Below are 22,519 nucleotides of genomic sequence, written 5' to 3'. Positions count from 1 at the left end.
AATAATCTAGCGGCAATCCCTACACGCAAAAAATACGAGTGACCGCTCTAAAATACACGAGAAAAATAGTTCCTAAAACGTAGGCATTTAATCTAAGGCATACGGGCAACCCGATCTTGCACGAAAAATAAATACGGGTCGAAACCTATTAGGACAACACGCCCATCTAGGCAAACAGCATGCTAAACGACGTCAAACAAAAGTGCACGTTATAAAATCGGATTCTACGCGAAAAGTTACACGAGATACATATGCTACTCGTCGCAATCCGATATACGGTTAAGAAGTTACGGCGTTTTTAATATCTAGCAAAAACCTGGAATTTAAATAAATCCGAAAAGCTAAAAAAATATAACTAACGGGCCGAAACATGCATAGGCGCAAGGTAACTAATCTACGCCGTGGGTGGGAACTAGCGAGGAGCTCACCATGGGCCCTTGGGCCGGCCTGGCGAAGAATCGGAGCGGTGGGCCGAGGGGGCGCTGGGGGATGGAGCTGCTCTCCTGTTGGGCCGAGGCGAGGGAGCCGGCTGCTGGGCCAGGCAGTTGGTGCGGCCCAGGAGCGCTGGAGGCTGGTGGCTCGTCGTTCCCCTGGCCGACTGCGCGAGCCGTGGCGGCGGCCGTCGGGCGTGGGGCGCCTGACGCCACGACGGGGCTCGGCGGTGGCAGATCCGGCGAAGAATGGTGGCGAGGAGGCACCGACGAGGGGTGGACAGGCCGCGCCGCTGGCGACTCGATCCGGCCACGAAGTTCTCGGTTCTGGCCGAGGGGCGTGCAGCGACGGCTTGGCATCCCGGCGGCCAGGACGTTGATCCGGCGAAGGGATGGTCCGGCGCGGCGGCTGGGGCCCCGGCGACGGCGGGAGGCGGCCGGAGGAGGCAGATCCGGGCCGGTGGCGGGCACGACTCCCGGCGGCAAGGCGAGGCAGGGCTGCGGCTTGGTGGCGGCGCGGCATTGGAGAGGAGCTGCAGGGAGCTCGGGCAAGGCGGCGGCGGCGGATGGGCCTGCCCGGGCCCGATCTGGGCTCGGCGGGCCCGTGGCGCCTGGGGAAGGAGAGAGAGGGCAGGTGGGAGGCTAGGGTTTCGGGTAGATTGCACGGATTTCGAGGCAAAGGGGGAGAGGCTCTCTAATTAATGGCATGGGGCTATATATAGACACGCGGGGGGGGGGGGGGGGCTCGATTAACCGGAATCGCGTTCCGGATCCAACCGCGGGGTCGGATTCGGACGATTCCGAACGCGGGTATGGGTATGCGGCCGTGTCGAGGGGATATCCAGAGATGAGAGGGAGAATGGGCGACGCAGCACGAATTTTAAAACACCGACAGACGTCCGACGGTAGCCCGAATACGGTGCCGCTACGGTCGACCGTTCGGGTACCACACGGTCTCCGATCGCGACGAAATTCGACAGGCGGCCTGGCTACATCTAATCGCGACCGCGTGCCAAGTTTCACCTCGATCAGAGAAAGTTTTAAAAGCACTTTAAAAACAGGGTTTCGACGGTGCCGCGGGCGCGTGCGAGTGCGGTCGTGCTCAGAACGGACGACGACGCGAACCGGCAACTAACAACGGGTGCAAGTTTTGAAAACTGGCGGCAACGGAGATGCCGATGCAATGCTGATGATGCGCATGATGTGATGATGATGCGACAAAAGAAAATAAACACACGACGAAAACGGAAAGGAAAAGGGAATCTTCTGGAACGTCGGTCTCGGGCTGTCACATACTGTTTCTTGTTAATACAATTACAACATGAACAATAGACGATTATCATGAACAAGGAAATATGAGAATACCATTTTATTATTGCCTCTAGGGCATATTTCCAACACCGTGGTCGTGCAGGGCGGGAATCCGGCTGCCCCCGCCGCGACAGCCCGCGCTCCGGGCGTCAATGCCGCAGTGCGATCTCGGCCGGCGGCGCAGAAGGCCGGCAAGTCCGCGGCCGTAAAGCGGAGGAAGGTTCCGGCTTCAAGGAAGACACCTTATTCAACCTCTGACTTCACCCCCCCCCCCCCCCCCGCAAGGAGGTGCTCCGGCAATGCCGTTGAACAATTCCGCTCCCCCCGCGGCCGAGGTGTTCGACGAAATGGCCGGAAGGTATGCCTCTTCGGTCTTGGCGATTCCTTTTCATTTTTCGCCATTAGTCTTGATAGCTCGTGACTTGTTATCGTTCGCTATAGCGGTGGTTCGAACAATGCAACAACCGAGTTCATGAACATGTTGGACACGAACGCGGTTGACATTGATCAAGCCTCTTTCGAACCATTCAACTACAATGAAACGGACGGCGGCGTGGATGATCATGGTGATGCGGACGAATTGGAGGAGATCAAAGCGGAAGCGTTTGAGCAATCGCAAGCAAAGGGTGGGAAAAGCCAAAGATCGAAGAACTACACGATCTTGGAAGATCAAGCTTTGATCCAAGCATGGAGTGCGGTGTCTCTTGATGCATGCACGGGTGTTTCTCAAACTGCCAAGAGATATTGGCAAAGGATCGAAGATCAATACTTCCGCATTATGAAAAAGTATCATAATAGGACCGCACGCACATTTCGGTCACTTCAAGGGCGTTGGGATAATATCAAACCTATGTGCAGCCGTTGGACAGCTTGCTTGGAGAAAGTACGCAATGCACCTCCAAGTGGCACCGTGGAGTCCGACTATGTGAGTTTGTTTTTCCTTTGTTCAATTTGTGCATCATAATAATGTATCATGGGAAATGATTGCATCACTTTGTTCACATTTTATAGGACAAGATTGCTCAACATAGATACAAGGACATGGAAGCTTCAGAAGGCAAATTCTTCAAATTAAAGCATTGTTGGGAGTTGCTCCAAAAGTGCGACAAGTGGAAGTTGATCGAGAGAGAATCCCCACCAAAGAGAGGCTCACTTATAAACATGGATGAAGATGAGGATGATGATGGCCCAAGAAATTTGCACAAGCCCGATGACGACAAGAAGACTAACGAGCAGGTGAAGAGAGAGCAAGAAGCGGCGAGCTTGAGGGAGAAGATTGATGTCATGCTGCAATCAAACGAGTTGATGTTGTTGAAGTCGTTGGAGATCAAGAAAGAGTTGGCCGAGAAGAAGGCAAAAGAGAAGCAAGACAAATGGCAAATGCTCAAGGAAGAGGGGCTCCGCAAAGCTGCCATTGAGGAGAGAAAAGCACGCGCCTCTGAAACCAAATCGATGTCATTGTTGCTCGCCGAGGAGAACAAGATCATGTCAATGAACCGCAATGACATGGACGACCTCACCAAAACATGGCATGATATGGCAAGGAGAGATATCTTGAAGAGGAGAATGGTCGCCTCGACCGGTCCGTGTTCCAGTTCCGGTGATGTTTTCTCTGCTCCATATGGTGCCAATGTGGATGATTTCGGTGCGGGAGTTGGAACAAGCGACGAATGTGGATTCGGTGGCGCCGATGAACTTTAATATGGACTCCATGACGCGGAGTGAAGATCGACCCCCAAGATGATGCGGCACATGGGCGCAAACCTTTGCATGCCCTCTTTTGCGTAATGAACTTCGCTTTTATTTGCGCGCAAACTGTTTATTTCGTTTGAATTTGAACTTGTTTGCCAAACCCTATGTCAAATGCGAGATTTGCAGTTTTCTGTTTGCGGGTCGTCGCGGTGGAGCCCGAGCAGAACCCGCAGAAGCCGACCCGTAAAAAAGCATATTCCGCGAATATACTTTTTTACGGATCCGTTTGGATGGTCTGCATCTGTGCCAGCACGCGCCGGCCCGCAAAAGTGATTTTGCGCGAATTGCAAACACGTTTTACGGACCGGCGGGATGCGGGCTGTGCTAGAGTTGCTCTTACCTTGCTATGGTGTTCTTCCTCGGCAGCACATTCAGACCCTATTTAATGTCTGGTTTGTTTCGTTGGTGAAGTGGATATTCAACATTTTATATTCCCATGTGATCGAGCCAAGAATATGTGGAAATAACTTGGGCTCACGTAAAGCAATGTTCGAAGAACGATCGAGATTGATCATTGGAAATTCTGCCTAAACTCTAAACAATGACCAAGGATATCTCATCCAAAGAGCTTAAAGGATCTACAGCGGGATGGATCAAACGATCTCTCATATGTTAGTGGATGCGCCCGATCAGTGACCTAACAAAACAAAAAAGAAAAAAAAAATAATCCAACCGGACCCCTCATATCATCTGTATACCTCGTATCCATCTTAAATATAGGGAAGATATGACAGCTCACGGACGTGACACACGCGTCCGGTCACTCTGTAACGTAGACGCGATCCCATCCTGAACCACATTTTCCTTTTTTTATTCATTTTTCTTTTTTTCTCTCTCTCCATCAATCATGTACAAATGATCGGACATATGAGAAAAATAAAATAAAAAATATGATTGCAGAGAAGAACAAATAGAAGACACGTCCGACCACTGACCGGATACGTTCGTTAATATTTAGGTATCATATTTGTTATATTCAACTATAGATGCTCTTACGTTAGTTGCAACAACGTGGTTCATATGATGGCAACGAAGACGGTTGAGAGGAGAATCGTCTCCACCTCTCGAGAGATCTGGCATCGCCATCTAGAAGCCGACATATGAAGTTATATAAGTTAACTTGGTTGCTTCCTTCTCTGACGAAACGATGTTGGGTGCTAGAATCTGATTTTTACTCCACGCGACTAGTGTGGATTCACCTGAAATTATTGCCAACGGGAATGTAGTGTATCTGGCATTGAATATTGGCTACAACAGGGTGATTTTTAGTTTTGTTGTTGTTGTTGAGAAGGGTGATCCTTGAGTTCGGGTAGCTTGTTCGCTCTTGGAACGTTGCAAAAGGAAGATTACTTGGGACCTTCGGTCGCTGTGGTCACGAAATGTAAGCAACCAGCTAGCGTGTGTTGGTCTTGTTGATTATCAAACACTGCTATAGGGAAGCTAATGAGGTGGCAAACTGTCTAGTAGCATAGTCCACATTTATTTACAATCTTGCTCTTTTAGGCACGCTTTCATCCCTGGCTTGATTTCACCTCTCCATCATTTGATGAGTGAAGTATATGTGACGCGATGACCGTCGCGGGGGCTCCCACCGTCCGACGCATTCAGTTTGCCGGCCGCACTGTCCATCCCGGCGAGCCGTTGGAGTTGTTGCACCTTCCCAACCAGCCTCCGCTCTCTCCAAATCAAAAGACAAAAGAGCGAGCGAAACTTCACACGTGCCCCTCCGACGTGTGGGCCACCAAGGTAGGCGCCCCACGTGGTAGCCTCACGGGCGAGGGAGCGAGCCCCAACGTCTCGAGTCCCTCCCATGAGTCGACGGGCCCCTCCGCGGGACAAGCGGCCCGAAAAGCAGCGGAACGAACGAAAAGTCGGGAAAAGGCACGCGCACAGGTGACTCGACACGGTGAAAAAGCCCACCCCCACCCCTACCCCTCGAAGTTTCCAGGTATTTACGTTTCACCTTACCGCCTATGGCTAGGCAAAGGCCGCGCCCCATGCCGGAGAGGACAAACGCAAGCACGGCACGCGCGGGGGCAGGGCCAGGGCGCCACCACTGACAACGGTCCAGCCCATCTGACGTGCGGGGGCAGGGGTCAAGCGTGGATCGGCGTGTCAGTGGGCCGGGGGCCGCGCGGTGGTGGTGGTGGTGGTGGACCGGACGTTAAACCCCCACGGGCACCACGCCCCTCGCCCCGCTCCGCTCCGCTCGCTCGCTGCCGCGCCTCGTGCCGGGCGCCAACAAACTATTCCTAGATCCACTCGCCCTGCTGCGCCTGCCTGCCGTTGCTGGCAATGCGGTGAGGAGGAGTAGGGGGGGCGGAGACCGGAGGAGGGACGGGATGGGGTGCGCGCAGTCGCGGATCGAGAACGAGGAGGCGGTGGCGCGCTGCAAGGAGCGCCGCCAGTTCATGAAGGCGGCCGTGGCGGCGCGCAACGCCTTCGCCGCCGCGCACTCCGCATACGCCTTCTCGCTGCGGGACACGGGGGCCGCGCTCTCCGAGTTCGCGCACGGGGAGGGGGTGCCGCCGTCTGCGGCCGCCGCGGAGCCGGCCAAGGCCGCCCGGCTCTCGGCCGGCGGGATCGGCGCGGCCGCTTCGGGGGCCGCGGCGACGGCCAACGCTTCCGCGGACGCGGCGGTGGAGGAGGTAATGCCGCCGCCGCCGCCCCTCGACTCGCTGCCCCCGCCCCCGCCGCCGCTGCCGGAGTTCTCGCCCTCGCCAGGTAAGATGCACCGCTCCATGAGCATGCCCATGCCGCCCAAGGCCGTCGCCAGGGGCCCCGCCATGCTCCACAGCGACTCCATTAGGGAGGAGGAGGATGAGGTGGACATGGAGGAGAAGGAGGAGGAGGAAGACGAGGAGGACGATGCCCGTCTCGATGACCGCCGCCGGAGGCTGCGCCATCGCCAGCAGGCGCCGCCCGTCTCGCCGCCCCCTCCGGAGACGCCGGTCACCCCCCAGCCACCACCGCCTCCCCCGCCCCCGCCCCCGATTGACCCCAAGACCGGGGTTGACACGTGGGATTATTTCTTCTCCATGGAAGAGGGGATGGCGTCCATTGCCCCCGAGGACGACGAGATCATCCTCGAGCCGGAAGACGAGAAGTACGTTCCTGCCTCGCCACCGCGCCCTCCCTCGTCTCCCCCTCCGCAAGCGGTTGTGCCGCCACGGGAGGAGTATGAGGAGGAGCCGCGCACGCCGGAGATGGTCACACCGCCTCCGTCGCTTCCGCCAAAGGCTCCTGGACAGTCCAGGAAGAAGAAGGGCAAGGGGAAGGGGAAGGGGAAGAATAAGTCTGTGCACCACCAGCACACTGAGTCCGCGCCACCAGTCACCGTGGTCGGCTGGGGGAAGGCGGGGAAGGTTGTCCCCGCCGAGGTGCCACGCGTAGACCTGCTGCAGGTGCTTGCGGAGATCGACGATAGGTTCTTGAAGGCGTCAGAGAGCGCTGGGGAGGTTTCCAAGGCGCTGGAGGCCAACAGGATGCACTACCATTCCAATTTCGCCACCGACACTAGAGGTCAGTAGCTTGATTCTCTCCGTAGTTGCAATTTCCGATGTTTTAGACTTAAGTGGTTGGCTTTGTAGTGGCTGATCTTATTTGGTGATTCTGATGGTGATGTGATGGATTCTTTGATGGTGAGAGAGGTCCAAAACAGGTGCTGGTTGTGGGGTTACTTGAGAAGTGGAATGAGCTGTCCTTGTCCACAACTCACTATCCTATCCCCCAACCCTAACATGCCGGCTCACGGGATGTTCTTGTAGCTGATAGGAAGCTATTGGTACAAGCGTTCATTTTGAACCGGTAAAAGTGGTTCTCGGGTACAATTATTGGTTGGCATGTCTTGATTGTTTGCTTTGACTATAAGTGTTCGTATATATCTTTAGACCGTTGCACACATATGACAAATGACGTACGATTTTGGTACGACACTCCAAATCGCACCGTCTACACAGAAGGCCAAATTGCAGCAGGCTGTTATATTAGCAATCGTAGCCGGATCGGACACCAAAATGTCGTACGTGAAGCACTTTTATCTTTGTGGATCGTGCTTATGTGTCTGTAATGCACCCATTGGATGTCATTCTAATTTCGTATGGGAATTAGCATGTAAATGCCATTCTAAGATATATCCTGTTCAATTTGAAATTTGAAGTGTTACGAATATAAATGTTGCAATTTTGGTTAGTATCTGAGGTGTACATTATGGTAAATCTGCTGACAGTAACAAAAATGGTATATGGTCAAGTGAAGAACCGCTAGAAATTGACAACAGAGGAGCAAATGAGAGTGACGTATGGGATCTGATCTTTTTTCCTGTCCAATTATCAGGAAAGTCTTATCTTTGTCTTGTCTTTATCTAACTTCAGTTCATATCCAGTACCATGTACTCCCTCCGTTCCGAAATATAAACCCTTTTAGAGATTCCAATATGGACTACATATGGAGCAAAATGAGTGAATCTACACTCTAAAATATGTCTATATACATCCGTATGCAGTCCGTATTGAAATCTCTAATAAGTCTTATATTTAGAAACAGAGGGAGTATGTTTGAAATAATGAATACGAGGTAAAAAGCAGATTCATTGTCATGGAAGAATCATGATAATATGTCATGAACCATAAAAGTAAAAGTAGGAAGAGAGTTATCATCTAGTTTTATGGTAACACCTCAAATTTTTATTGACTTGTTATTTTAATCGAGGATGGTAAAATTTGTTACACATCACATTAGTAATTTAGCAGGGAATCCATTTAAAGTAATTCGTGAGAGGGATGCCAAGGAGTTGCTGGCCTTAGAATAAAGATCAGTGGAAGTTGATCAATTGGTTGTAGAGTTTGTTTTTTTATCTGCTTCTAGGAGAGACATTCAAGCACTCTCCAGATGAGTTCACCAAATGTTTGAATGTAATTTGATCAAAGCGAAGAGAACAAAGAGGAAAAAGAACCAAAATATGGCACCACTAAGGCTAGATTAGACTAGATGGCAATATTATGTGAGTTTCAAAATAATACTGTTCTTATGGTTAGTTTCATGGGCCATGTACTCATTTCTGTAACATGCTGATAAACTTCTTTAAAGTGCAAGTGTCGAGACTAGTTAAACCACTTCAATGGCATGCACAGAAGCCTCGTCTGGTCTTGGTGCATCATGTGCTTTTAGGTTATTTTGGCCATTGGAAGTCATTTTAATGTGACATACTCCCTCCGTTCCTAAATATAAGTCTTTTTAGAGGTTCCATTAGGGAACTACATACGGATGTATATAGACATACTTTAGAGTGTAGATCAACTCATTTTGCTTCGTATGTAGTCACTTAGTGAAATCCCTTAAAAGACTTATATTTAGGAACGGAGGGAGTAGTTTTCTGCAATATCTTGTCTGCAGTTTTTTAAGGAGGTGAGTGTAAAATAACTATTTCTTCAACTTTCGTTTAATCAAGATTACTATATTTGACAGGGCATATTGATCATTCTGCTAGAGTTATGAAAATAATAACATGGAATAGATCCTTCAGAGGCATGCAAAACGGTGATGATGGGAAGGATGAATTTGAAAATGATGAAGAGGAGACTCTGGCAACTGTGATAGACAAAATTTTAGCCTGGGAGAAAAAGCTGTATGACGAAGTGAAGGTGACGTTCTTTTGATTATTACTAATTTGAACTTTTATGTTCTGAAGTAGTTTTGAATTAAGTTTATGATGATTTACTGAAACAACCAATGGCGGCTAAATGATGGTGTTCTAGCCTTCTTTCTGAAATACAAAAGAGTTGAAGAGACACATTTTTTTTACCACCTTATACATCAATAAGTCCTATCAATCCACATCAACCAGATGCAGAATTCTTCCTGGTTACGTCCCCAAAAGTATTCGGCAATTTTTCTTGAAGAAAGATATTCTGATTTTTACGCTCTCCTTATTAGGGTAGAAAGTGAAGATACTAGGTGGCAGTGTGCTTATCTTTTTTTCTTTTCTGATCTTCACATGCCAAGTTACCGAGTACAAACATATGTACAGGGAGCACCGGCCATGTTATTATATACAGTACTATACTTATAGGTCTTTAAAACTTTTTTGCATGTGTATTAAGTCATCGAGAAACCTGTTGATATGATGATCAAGTTATTATGTTCTCATAACCCATAGGGCGTTAAATTTATGTACATCATTCCAAGCATGGTATTCAAGTTTACGTTAGAATTGCTGGTTCGCAATTGCTGCATCCCATTTGCTGCATGATAGTTTTAATGCTAAATTGTGTATAATGCTAAATTGTGTATAATGCCATGTAGAAGTAGAAACCACCTTGTGTCACCAGAGTTTAGAACTGCTCACATAACACAACATCGAGCTAAAAGATATTGCACTGGCACCATGCCCTGACACTGCATGTGTGTTTCCATTGGTCTCTGATGGGTGGCATATGCCTTGCTTGACATATGTTTATTCTACCTGCTCCCACTCGGCATAGTTGTTGCGATGGCACTGACCATGCTGCGTCTCTTCCATTCTCCACTCCTCCCCCCATGCTGTGTCATGCCATGTGTTTCACCATCCCAAATTCCCCAAATTTTGACCTTGTCTCCCTGTTTCTCCACCATGGGAGGTGGTCGTAGAGCTCAAAGCCATTTCCCAGACGCGCCCCCTCCAAATAAGACACCATATCTGTGATTATCGTCGATGAGTAAGAGGACGAAACAGATATCCAGAACCTGGACATAGACATTTTGTTGATGTAGAACTGTGTTTTCTGTAGTGCAACTGGTCATTTCACCAGATCATTCTTTATTCATGGCAACGCTTCTGTACGGTTGCTAGCTTCCAAGTTTGTGGCCCACCAGTAAGAGCTGTCTTTGATGATGCAGCGATGAGAGGAGGGTAGAAGACAAGCCCTAACAGTGGAGCCAGATTCCCATTTCACATATCTTTGGGACCCACATGCAGGTTCTGTTAGAGATAACACAGTGAAATAGAGCCTGGTGCAATGTGCAATATTTATTTTAGGTTCAACCTGGTGTTAAGTGAGTAGTGTTGCGAATCCTGGTGTAATGCAACAGAAGTGACGTTCTCCCTAGTCCCTAGTGCATGCATTTTTTTCTTCCTGTAATGGTTACTAAGTTAGGACAAGCCTATATTGCTTGAAACATATTGTCATGATAAGCCGACTCTTCTTTTTTGTAGCAACTGTGTTTCATTATGGCATGGAGCATGCGAAGTTGATGGAAATACCTAGTTTTTCTGTCATCGATGCTCAATTAGTCTACATGTTTTAGGACAAAATAAAGATGACAATACCCTGCAGTGGCATGTGAAGTGAGAAATCTTTTCTGAATGAAAACAAGTTTGAACTGTGAAGTCAGCTAAAGATCAATAGCATACTGCACCAATTCATGTTGTCCATGTTGAATTCATTCCAAATTTTTACCTGTTATCCTCTAATACAGCTTATATGTCTCAATTGCACAGGCTGGTGAGATTATGAAGCTTGAGTATCAGCGGAAGGTTGCTTTGTTAAATAGACAAAAGAGAAACAATGCTGCTATTGAGGTTCTGGAGAAAACTAAAGCTGCTGTAACCCATTTGCATACAAGATACATAGTAGATATGCAATCAATGGATTCAACTGTCTCAGAGATTCAGCATCTCCGTGATAATCAACTTTATCCTAAACTTCTGGATCTTGCTGATAGGTAATTTAAATGCATAATACTTTTTTTTGTCATGCATCAGATTGCCCACTACTTTTCTCGTTAACTCGCTCTTAGATTTTATTCATTTCTGGTCAGTGTGCATGATGGGACGATCACATACATTGGTAAAAATGATGGAGTAGCATAAACAATTAAACATAGTTACGGATATGTTTTGAAATATTATCATTAAAACGTGTAATAGTTATTCTTTGTTAGTCTTTTCTTTTGTAACTATATGCATGTGCTTTGGATTTATAGGCAATGCAAAGTAGCAAATTTAACTAAAACATGCACATATTGTTATTAAATTATGTAATGGTTTCCTTGGTTTTCCGCATGGTGAACGAGACTTGTAGTTGTCAGACCAATTACTCTGCCTGCATCTGAACACACAGGATGAACCAATGGCTACAATAGTATCTCATCAGGCCGGTACTGGGAGTTGCCCCTCCCCATTAACCTCTGGTTTTACCTTCCGTCTGCCAATGACACGCTCATGCATCCCAGTTCGCCTAGTTTTCCAGTTTTCCTGGACCAGTTTCTTTAGAGACATGACACATGCAAGTGAGTTGTGTAAAAATAATATGCTGTAAACTGGTCGGACTCCTTCATCGGGGTAGGACTTGATCGACCCACATAAATCTGAACGGTTTATATGGCCTTTGTTCAACGGATTGGATTTACTTTCCTCTAGAATTAATTCTTATTCAACGGATTAGATTTACTTTCCTCTAGAATTAATTGTGGTAGCTAGAAAGGACCCTCTACTTAGGGTCTGTTTGGTTCCCAGGCAAGCGCTCTCTTAGCCTGGTCCAGCAAGAAAGCGAAGCATTTGGTTCCTGGGCGAGCGAGCCTCGTTACGAGCGGTTTCTAGCTTTTTTTGCGTTTGAGCGAGCGAGCCAATTTGGCTCGCCTCCGTCGGCAAGACTAGCTTTGCCTAGCGACGCAATCAGGCGAGGGATCCAAACGTTCCCTTAGTATATACTCCCTCCGTCCCAAAATTCTTGTCTTAGATTTGTGTAGAAATGAATGTATCTAGTTAGATACAACCATTTCTAGACAAACCTAAGATAAGAATTTTTGGACGGAGGGAGTATATAGATAGCCTTTTCCAATCCAGTTAAGTATAATTGAGTTTTGTCCAGTGCATCAACACTATTTTGTAATTTAGCAACTTCTGTTTAGTTTAATTATTGTAATAAGCCAAATAACATGGATGCACACACTGCAAAACTTTACAAGCTTTATTTGGTGCTCTCTTTCAGGCAGGCAAAAATGTGGGAAGATATGCACATGCATCATGCAAACCAGCTGAAAACTGTGTTGGATCTCAAGTCAGTCGACATATCTGATTCCAGTATCGAAACAAGTGCGCATCACCACAGCCACACCCGTCAGCTGCATGATATTGTAGACAAGTGGAACACAAACTTTAGTGATCTTATGAGCTATCAAAAGGAGTACATAAATGCTCTCTACAGCTGGTTGAAGTTGAACCTTATACCTATAGAGAGCAGCTTAAAGGAGAAAGTAGCATCACCACCGAGGGTGCAGCAACCTCCTGTGAAGGCTCTGCTCCAAGCATGGAATGAGCAACTAGCCAAGCTGCCCGATGATCTTGCCAGGCATGCCATCGTTAGCTTTCGGGCGGTCCTGGAAACCATACTAGGTGTTCAAGACGAGGAGTTGAAGAAGAAAGAGGTCTGCGAACAAATCCACAAGGAATACGTGCGGAAGGCCCGGGCGTTCGAGGAGTGGTATCACAAGCATGGACAGCGCAGGACATTTGATGATCCGGAGAGCGGCGATGGGACGAGCCAGAAGGATGCGATCTCAGAGAGGAGATTCGCGGTAGAAAGCTTGAAAAGCAAGCTGGATAACGAGGTCGAAGCCCATAACAAGCTGTCGAAGCAAGTGCGGGAGAAATCCCTTTCGATCCTGAGAGCGCACCTGCCGGAGCTGTTCCGGGCCCTGACCGACTTCTCCCATGCTACTGCCGACATGCACTCGAAGCTGAGACTGAATGCACTCATGCAGGATCAAGGTAGTGGTAACAACTAGATCAAGAACATGTACAGGAGTTGTTAGGGTGCTAGCTAAAACCCCCCGTCAGAATGTTGTGATGCTTGTATTGTCTCTCTAGCCTTTTTTTGCGGTATGTGTAGTAGTATCTCTTAAGATGGGAACAGTTAGGCATTGTAGCCGTTTTGTTGTTGTTATATAATTTGGATCCTCGTGGGAAATTATTCTTTTAGATCAGAAGAAGGGCATCGCCTGGGTGTTGCTTCATTTGCCGAACAAAACCAAGAGTGGCAGAGTGCTGGCCCGGCCATTCATTCCATCCAAAAAGGCCGGCGGGAAGATACGTCCGGCAGCTCATCCACACCGCCAGGGTGCGTTTGGTTCACAGGATAGGTTTTATTGTTATGGGTATCCCAACTACCTGGATAGGGATAGCCCTATTTTGTGTTTGGTTGGGTGGGATGTCAAGTGAGTGAAGATAGGTGGACGCGGCGCATGCACGGTGGCGACGCCCCACCAAACCCTAGCACTAACCGTAAGTACAAGACCGAAGCAAAACCCGAGAGGGGCTTGTTCGTTTAATCCCTCTTCACCTTCCCTCGTGGAGAAGGGAAAACAGAGCCTCAGTGTGAGAAGCTTTGAAGCATCGATACTTTAAAATTTGCTGTATCGGTGTACAAAACATGCCCGATATGTTCAATTCAAGACCGATACCAGTATCCTCAAAGTATCCTGTTTTACGATTTTAAAATAAAAAAATAGTGTCGATACTCCGTCAATGCCCTCGATACGTCGGGAATTTGGGAGGGCAGCCAGGCCAGTAGAACCCCACCTCCTAACCTAGCGCACACTCTCTCTCTATCAGCTCAATTGAGCAGGCACAAGATCTTGATCGAGCAACTGCACGAGCGCATTGTCGCAGTTGCTGCCTGGAATCGATTTGTTGTTGCTTGCCTCCGCCGCCTATGGCCAGCAAAGCACTAACTTTTTTTTTTCCAGTCCCTGCTCTTCTCCACTCATCCTAAGCCGACCTGCTGGGTGTTGGCTTGCTGTCGCTCTAGTGCATGGCTGCTTTGCTTTGCTGCATAATATTGTTGATTATTGCCGCTAACGTACTAATATTGTTGTTCAGATTAAGAATCGACATATCAACATAAATTTGTGGGCACATACCATATGGGCTTGAAAAAAGGCACAAAGGCAACAAACGAAGCAACATTTTGATCCAAGCAACATTTTTTTTAATCTTTATTGCATAATATTTTATTAATTATTTATATATGCTCGCCGTATTGCTGTATCCCCGTCTCCGTATCGATGCTTCATAGGTGAGAAGCAGAAAGGATCTTCAACATGTGAGGAGTTGCCATTGCTCCAACCTTTTCAGTTACGGCAAATCCACTACCAGCTAGGTGGAGTATCTCCCAACCCAAGCCCACCCTGATTTTATCTAACGAATAAAGAGGTTATTTTGAGGTAAAAAAGACCATCCTGTTTTTTTTGTTTTCATGGTAGAAGGACTGGTAGATCGAACCTGACGTGAGAAAAGTCTGTAAAGAGAGTTTAGAAGGATCGGAATACCACTAGAGAACTAGCTATGGACAGGGATGCGTTGAAGCTTGCTATCCATATGCCAGAACCATAAATTGATCGCGGGATCTTATTGGTTTCACCTCTAGTCTATCCCAACTTGTTTGGGACTAAAGGCTTTGTTGTTGTTGTTGGTGGTGGTGGTGGTGGTTTCGCTTTCATACCACCAGAAAAAAAGCAGACTTGATGGCTGAAACACTCATTCTAGCCCCATTCTAGACAGACATGTAAGAGACAAAACATATCACTCGTAAGAGCATCTCCAACCTGACCTATCAAGTTGTATTTACACACTTTTTACTCTGCATATAAATATTTTTTGAAGTTAAACTCCGTAAAGTTTAACCAAATATATATTAAAAAATGTCGACACCTACAATACTAAAGTTATGCATTATGATAATTAATTTCATGACGCATGTAATGACATTGATTTTGTATTATGAATGTTAAAATATTTTTTTACAAAGTTGGTCAAATTTTATGAACTTTGACTTTAGATAAATTCTTTACGCAAAGTAAAAAGCAAACAAAGGGAGTATGTTCGAACAAACAACTCGAACGATGCCGTGACAAAAAATGCCTCTTGAGTGAAGACCCCAAATCCTCTCATACATGATTCACAAATCCTCAAACGCAGCCCATATTTAGGGACAAAATTGAGGGTGTCTAAGCGTATCCGAGAAGTTGCTCATGCCAGACCCGTCCATTTTTTTTTCTTTTTTTTTCTTTCTCTTATCTCTCCCTCCCATTCTTTTATCGGAAGTTCCGAACAAACGAGGAAGGTTTGAGAAATGTCCTTGAACATGCTCTCACCGTCTCCACGTCTCCGTCTCATTCCTGGTTTGTCGATGTGCCCCCATCTCTCGTGGGAGCTCCTATCCGCCGCTCGTTGCGGCAGGAAGTACCGAGCCACATAGGGGGCGCCCCGACTGGGCCGACCCATCTTTGTTTCCTTTTTTCTTATCTTTTCCTTTTCTGCTTATTTCCTCTTTTTGGATTGTTTTTTTCTTTCTTTTTTTTTCCTTTTTGTATTTGAACCAATTTTCTTTTCGAATTTTAAGAACATTTTGTGAAAATCTAGAACATTTTTGAATTTATGAACAAAGTTTGAAAAACGATAATTATTTGAAATATGGAACTTTTTTTAAAGCAAGAACATTTTTCGAAATTTAAGAACAATTTGCAACATTTAAGAACAATTTTTGAATACAAACTTAGTTAAGAAATTGAACAAAATTTGAAATTTTGAATATTTTTCGAAAATCCAGAATATTTTATGAAATTCCAAAACATTTATGTAAAATGCAAAAAAGTTTTTAGAATTTAAAGAACAAAATTTAAAAAATGTGGGCATTTTTCAAAAATTCAGAGATACATTTTTTGAAAATCCAAAACATTTGTTGGAAGAGTAAAAACATTTTTTGAATTTGAAGAATATTTTTTGAAAATCCAGTATATGTTTTGAAGTTTAAAAACATTTTCTGAATATCCAAAATACTTTTTTAAAAATCTAAACATTTTTTAAATTTAAAGAACATTTTTTGGAAATTTAAAACATTTTTTGGAATTCAGAATATGTTTTTAAACAGAAACAAAAAATAAAAAAATAAACAGAAAAGAATAAAGGAAAAAAGAAAACGATAACCCGGTTCAAGGAACTTTCTAGAAGTTTTCCAAAACCGAAAAAACGGCTGGATTCACAAAGTCGGGATACGGGCCGACCCAAAACTCCTAGCTCGCTCCAAAATTCTGTGCGTTTGCCCGACTAGCTGCCGCAAAGAGCGACAAATAGGGTTTTCCAACTCTCGTTTCTAGGAGTCACTAGTTAGCGAGCGCTTTCGGGAGCCTTGCAAGGAGCATTCCCACGCGCCGCCACTTGTCATGTTCTTAGCTGCGCCACTTGTCGAGCTGTGAGCGTTTTCTCTAGATTTTATTTTTTTATTTTTCTGCACGCGTTTTCGGCTTTTTAGATAGGTTTTTTTTGAGTTTTTTGGTGTTTCGTTTTTTCACTGGTCTTTCTTAGCTTTTTGACGATATATTTGCGAAAAAAATGTATTTTCTATTTTTTTTTCACGAGAGACATGGTTTTGCTACCGCGAGAGGTACGGTTTTGCCTTCACGAGCTCTCGGAATCAAAAATATGCGTTTTCTATTTTTTTGCGAGAAGCACGACTTTGCTTGTGTAAGAGTCACGGTTTTGCCTTCGTGAGAGGCAAGGCTTGAAAAGGAAAAAAACAATGTGTTTTCTGTCTTTTTGTGAGAGGCACGATTTTGCTTCCGTGAGAGGCACGGTTTTGCCTTCAAGAGAGGCACGGTCGTGTCTCTCAAAAAGGAAAAAAAGCGAAAAAACACGTTTTCTATTTTTTGCCTATCGCGAGAGGCACGGTTTGTTTGTTTGGTGTTTTTTCAGGAAAAAAAGTTCATTAAAACATATTAACATGGGATCTAATTTTGAAGATCTCGACGTGAGAAACCCAACTGTGAAAATGGTTCAAGATTTAGACGTACGGTTTAGGAGATAAAACATTTTTCAAATACGAATTTATGAAAAAAAAACTCATAGGTTGCGACAAATAACACGCATGCAATGTGCTATTTGTTGCTATTTGAGAAAGTTGGAGTGACCTTTGAAAGAAATACTTCCTAAAAAGTGATTTCGCTTGTCTCCTCCCATCAACAGTGCTCCACAAGCAGTGAGATAGAAAATCAGAAGACATTTGTGGCCCGGCCCATATCCATAGCCCCTTGTATCGTGGTGAGTGGGCATGTACCTAGAAAATATACGACAAAAGTTGGTCAAATGCTATTTGGCGTTGCAGGCGCCGGTTAAAGTGCATTTTTCCTAACAGGCGCCTGCAGTGTTTGGACATGGGCCGGTCCATCAGGAGGGGAGGGGTGTTCCGGTTTTGTGAAGATTTCAGAAGCTTTTTAGATGGGTTTTTTCATTTAGGTTTTTCCAGGACTGGTTTTTCTTCGGGTTTTCTTTTTTCTTCTTCTTTCATTTACTATTTTTATTCCTTTTTCATTTTCATATTAATTTTCATTTTTTTTAAAAAACACACCCTTTTTTGTTTAACTTTTTCTCAAACGAACAAATATTTTTCCAAATCAATGAACCCTTTTCAGAATTTAAGATTTTTTAATTAAAATTCTATGAACTTTTCTGGATGTCGATGAATTTTTTCAAATTATGATGAATTGTTTTATATTTGTTTTTTGAAACTGATGAATTAATTTTAAATTTGCGAATTTTTTATAAAACATTATGACATTTTATCAAATTTGATGATTTTTTTTGAAAATAGGTGATTTTTTCCCAAAATTTGTGAAGTTTTTTCAAATTCAATGATATTTTATAAAAATGATGAACTTTTAGTAAAACTCGATAAACTTAAAAAAAAATCGGTGAACGGTTTTCAAAAAATGATGAACTTTTATCGAATTTGATGAACATTTTTTAAAAATCGGTGAACGTTTTTGAAAATACGATGAACATTTTTCTAGAATCGATGAACTTTGTTTTAAAATTGGTGAATGTTTTTCAAAAAAGATGATTTTTTTAAAACGGTGAACGTTTTTTCAGAATTGATGAACTTTTTATAAATTCTAGTAAAATTTATTTAAATTCGTGATTTTTTTTATTTTTTTAATAAATCTATGAACTTTATAATTTACAGAACATATTCAAAATTATAAAAAACCAGAACCAGTCATTTTCCTGAAACAATAACACATCACATCCGTAAAAAATCAACAAGCCTAGCAAAGGCGAACAGTAGTGGATTTACTTAGTGGACCGCGGCCCGTTGCTGGGCGCTGTAGGCACCAGTTGCCCAAACCGGCGCTTGAAGCGCCGATTAGGAGCTCCGCAGAAGTTGGTCCAAAAAAAAAGAGTACAACAGAATAACCAGCTGCCCGTGATCGGGAATATACTGACGTTGTGGTTGTGAATATATGTAGATGACTTTTTTGCGGGGTATATACGGAAACCTTATTTAGCGTCACATACGTCGGTTACAGGCAAAATTTACTAACCGACGCGTGCAGCGCTCCGCAATGGGCCGGTCCATGTAGAGATCCTTCATAAACTTTTTGAATCCGTGAACTGTTTTAGCCCGTGAGCTTTTTTTGAAATCGATGAACTTTTTGAGAATCAATGATTTTTTTTAAATTCGTGAACATTTCTGAAAATTGATGAACATATTTTAAAAATCAATGAACTTGTAAATCTAAACTTTTTGAAATTCTGTGAATTTTTTTAATTTTTTAATAATCAATGTGTTTTTACATGGATCGGTCCATGAAAAGGAGCGCTGCAGGCGCGGTTTTCCTAACCGTTGCTAAAGGCGTCGAATAAGAGCACCTGGGTATATAGACGTTCTTATCTCTCCCTAATAATAAACCAGCTAGTGCTTCTGGCGCACGTCGTCGAGGTAGTTTTACAAAAACGCCCTTGAGGTTTTAGACGTTCAACCCGCAGTCCGTGTTGAAGTGGCACTCTAGAAAAACGTTTCATTTTTACGTAAAAACCATTGCAATTGTTAGAAATTATGCCCGCAACCCTTATCTCTTATTGGACTGGCTCACCACCGCGCGTCTCCATCGGGCATGCGCCGTCGCTTGCCGCCGGCGCGGGCAGGAGCTTCGGCATGTCGCGACGGCCGTTCGTTGCGGCCCACGTGAGCTAGGGGAGGGACGGGGGCTCCATGCGCTCCTCTGCCAGCCAGGGCCTCAGGCTGGGGTGCGTCCGCATCTGTGCCGGTGCTGGCCAGATCCATCGGGCCATCGTTGGTAACGGACTCTCTGTCGCCCTCCCCTGCGTCAGAGAGGGCAGCCCCACGCCTCCGCCGTGAATCCTGCTGCGCGGGGACTGCTCCAAGGCGGCCCCGGCACAGGCACCTTCTTAAGCTGTTTCGATGGGCTCTACTTTCGGTGCCATCGTAGGATAGACTGCCGCGCCCCCCTCCATTGCATTGCATCATCTGCAAGATGCAGGGGCACTACGGCCTTGAGTGCCCGCTCAACCCCAAGAACCAAGGGCGGGTCGGCCGGCCGTTTGCGTCCTCTCCAGCGTGGCCCGATGCGCGACCGGCTTCGCTTCCCTCCGCCACTACGACCCTCGCCGACACCTCCGGATGTGCCGGTTGTCAAGGACCGCCGGGTCTACCACACCGATGCATCCCGCCGCCCTCCAGAAGTTCATTCGCATCTCTAAAACTCTCAAGGTTTTCTGAAGACACGGAGCTCGGAGAACTTAGGTACGACATTCTTAAAAATTGTGAAGTATATCTGGGGTCATTCTAGTACCCGTTTGTTACTGTAAAACCTGCATTGTGCAGGTCATCTGATCCGATGAATGGGACATCATTCATCTGTAAAATTACAGGAAACTGCGGCGAATGGTCAGACCTTTTTGTCTGCTTTGCTGCCTTCACATCCAAGCTCTTGATCATATCCGAACTAGTAGATGAGGCGTCACGGTTAGCCTTTGTGTCCATTCTCCCAGCCTTGGTGTCACCTGGTATGCGAGGTATGGTGTCACGGTTAGCTGGACAACGCACTTGAAATTAGATACAGAATGAGTCCACAGTTGTGCATATCACACTAGAACAATTTTGATAATGGACTAGCATAAGTAGAATTACGCTACTAGCCGCCAAAAGAACATCAAACAAAAAGTGGCAATAGAACAAACAAGCAAAATTAGGCAGAATCATCGAATTTGTACTTGTTGATGTTATGGCTAATTCTCCCATGTCATGCTGCATATTAGTATATGAACTGCATGTGGAAATTTTCGTAACAGTGGTCCACATAAATATACTAGAGTAAATTCTTGCAAATTGAACAGACTATTTGTTATCTCTTCTCTCTAGATCAGAGAAGATGTTGTTTTTTTTTCAGAAAAAGGAAAGTAGGATTTGTACGCCATCTGCGAGTCCTCCATATGAGAGGTACCCCATTGTACAACATGAGTACTAGATTTTTTCCATATGAGAGGTACCCCATTGTACAACATGAGTACTAGATTTTGTATGATCAGATCATGAATAACCTGAAAGTAGCATGCTCCCTTGCTGTTGTAATTCTCGGAATGTACTTTTGCTTGACAATCTGGTCTGATTTATGATAGGAAGTAACTATGTGATTTATATTTATGTGTTGTTAGTTTGATCCAACTGAAACTTCTTACTGTTCTAGAATGACCCTTCGTGATGTAAAGATGTTAATTTTAAGTTGGGGCCGTGAAGGGCCTAATCTATGCACTCTTAAGTTTCAGAAATATGGTAGTGGTCCATATAGAGTACAAGAGCTAACCAATGTGGAGGCATGAAGCAGAATGACCATGGAAATACCCAGGCTCATGCTTTCATTCTCGATCGAGTTGATGAAACTATCCCATGATGGTTGATGCAGAGGAGTGGAAGGCGTATGGAGTTTCAACTAGATTGGGTGGCCATCAACGTCCATTAGGCTCGAGAGCAACATGGCAGACTGTTGGCACATCTGCAGACATCCTTGACATTCATCATGAGTCGCTTCACATCCATGCCCCTGATACATCACATGTCTACGAGTGCAGGTATTGGCTTCATGAAGTTCTATTTTTTATATACTGGACTACAATTTTGTGTATTAGGATGCATTCTTATAACTTATTTACTAATGTTTGCTGCATGGATGATTTCCTCATATACTTTTGAAGACCATGGGGATCATACAATTACTTGTAGGGAACTAAGCGAAGAGAGGATTAAACTGGAATAGTTTGGTGCCTGAGTAGTCTGTCACTCTTTCTTTGGTATTCATAATTTGGCACCTTCCTTTTTCTTTACCTTAGATGTGATTTTTTTTGTTTCAGTCTATTGGTAGTGACTTTATATGCAATGTGGAGGTCAAGAAGAATTAGGTGACCTTATTACACTGGAATTTTAAAGCCACGAGTGTGTGCTGGATAGTTTTATTTGTCTACTGTCATTTGTCTGCCAGTTGGCTCATACAAGTGAGTTGACTGTAAGAACATGAGGGAGGGGGAGGGATGCCCGGGTTTTTCAAATACAAAATTCATCATCGAAAAGTCAATAATCTAACCCGGTGCAACGCACGAGCACTTTTACTAGTTGCAAACAAAATATACAAACGTGCGAACATAACGCACTCGCCTCGCTTGATCTTACCGTACACCCTGGAAGCCCAAAACTTGTGAACACCAATAATTTCCGAAGGTACATACAGTAGTATATACTTTCTCCATTCCTAAATATAACTATATAAGTATTTTAAAATATTTCACTATGAACTACATACAGAGCAAAATGAATAAATATATATTCTAAAATATATCTATATACATTTGTATATAGTATATAGTGGAATGTCTAAAAGAGACTTATCTATACCTATTAATAAAGAGGCTATTGCTTCCGTCGGAATTTCCACCGCGGCATTTTTACAAAAAAGCCCCTGTCTTTTAGGTAATTAAACCCGCGGTCCTTACTCAAGTGAGAAAACGTTTTGTTCAAAAATAAACCCCCTTTCTTACCCTCGCCTCCCCATCCCAACCGTCAGGAGGCGCCCGACCCGCGCGATGTCGATGGTTCTGGAGGCGGGTGCGACGACTTGCTCCGGTGATGGTGCCGTCCTGCTCGTCTAGAGAAAGAGAGAGGCACGACGTGAGGGAGAAAGGATGAAGAGGAAGAAAGGAG

The 22,519-nt window shown here is 45.1% G+C and overlaps 1 protein-coding gene across 1 annotated transcript; it reads left to right on the top strand.

Moving 5' to 3' along the window:
• The first annotated feature begins 5,644 nt into the window (after positions 1-5,644).
• On the top strand, positions 5,645-13,441 carry LOC123442134 (protein ALTERED PHOSPHATE STARVATION RESPONSE 1). The gene is made up of 4 exons (XM_045118225.1): positions 5,645-7,016; positions 8,961-9,136; positions 10,972-11,195; positions 12,464-13,441. The coding sequence occupies exons 1-4, from the start codon at positions 5,837-5,839 to the stop codon at positions 13,257-13,259; spliced, it is 2,376 nt and encodes a 791-aa protein (XP_044974160.1). The 5' UTR covers positions 5,645-5,836; the 3' UTR covers positions 13,260-13,441.
• Positions 13,442-22,519: the final 9,078 nt, after the last annotated feature.

Source organism: Hordeum vulgare, chromosome 1H (genome assembly GCF_904849725.1).
Source record: "Hordeum vulgare subsp. vulgare chromosome 1H, MorexV3_pseudomolecules_assembly, whole genome shotgun sequence".
Lineage (NCBI taxonomy): Eukaryota > Viridiplantae > Streptophyta > Magnoliopsida > Poales > Poaceae > Hordeum > Hordeum vulgare.
This window is presented reverse-complemented; position numbering and strand designations above follow the sequence as displayed.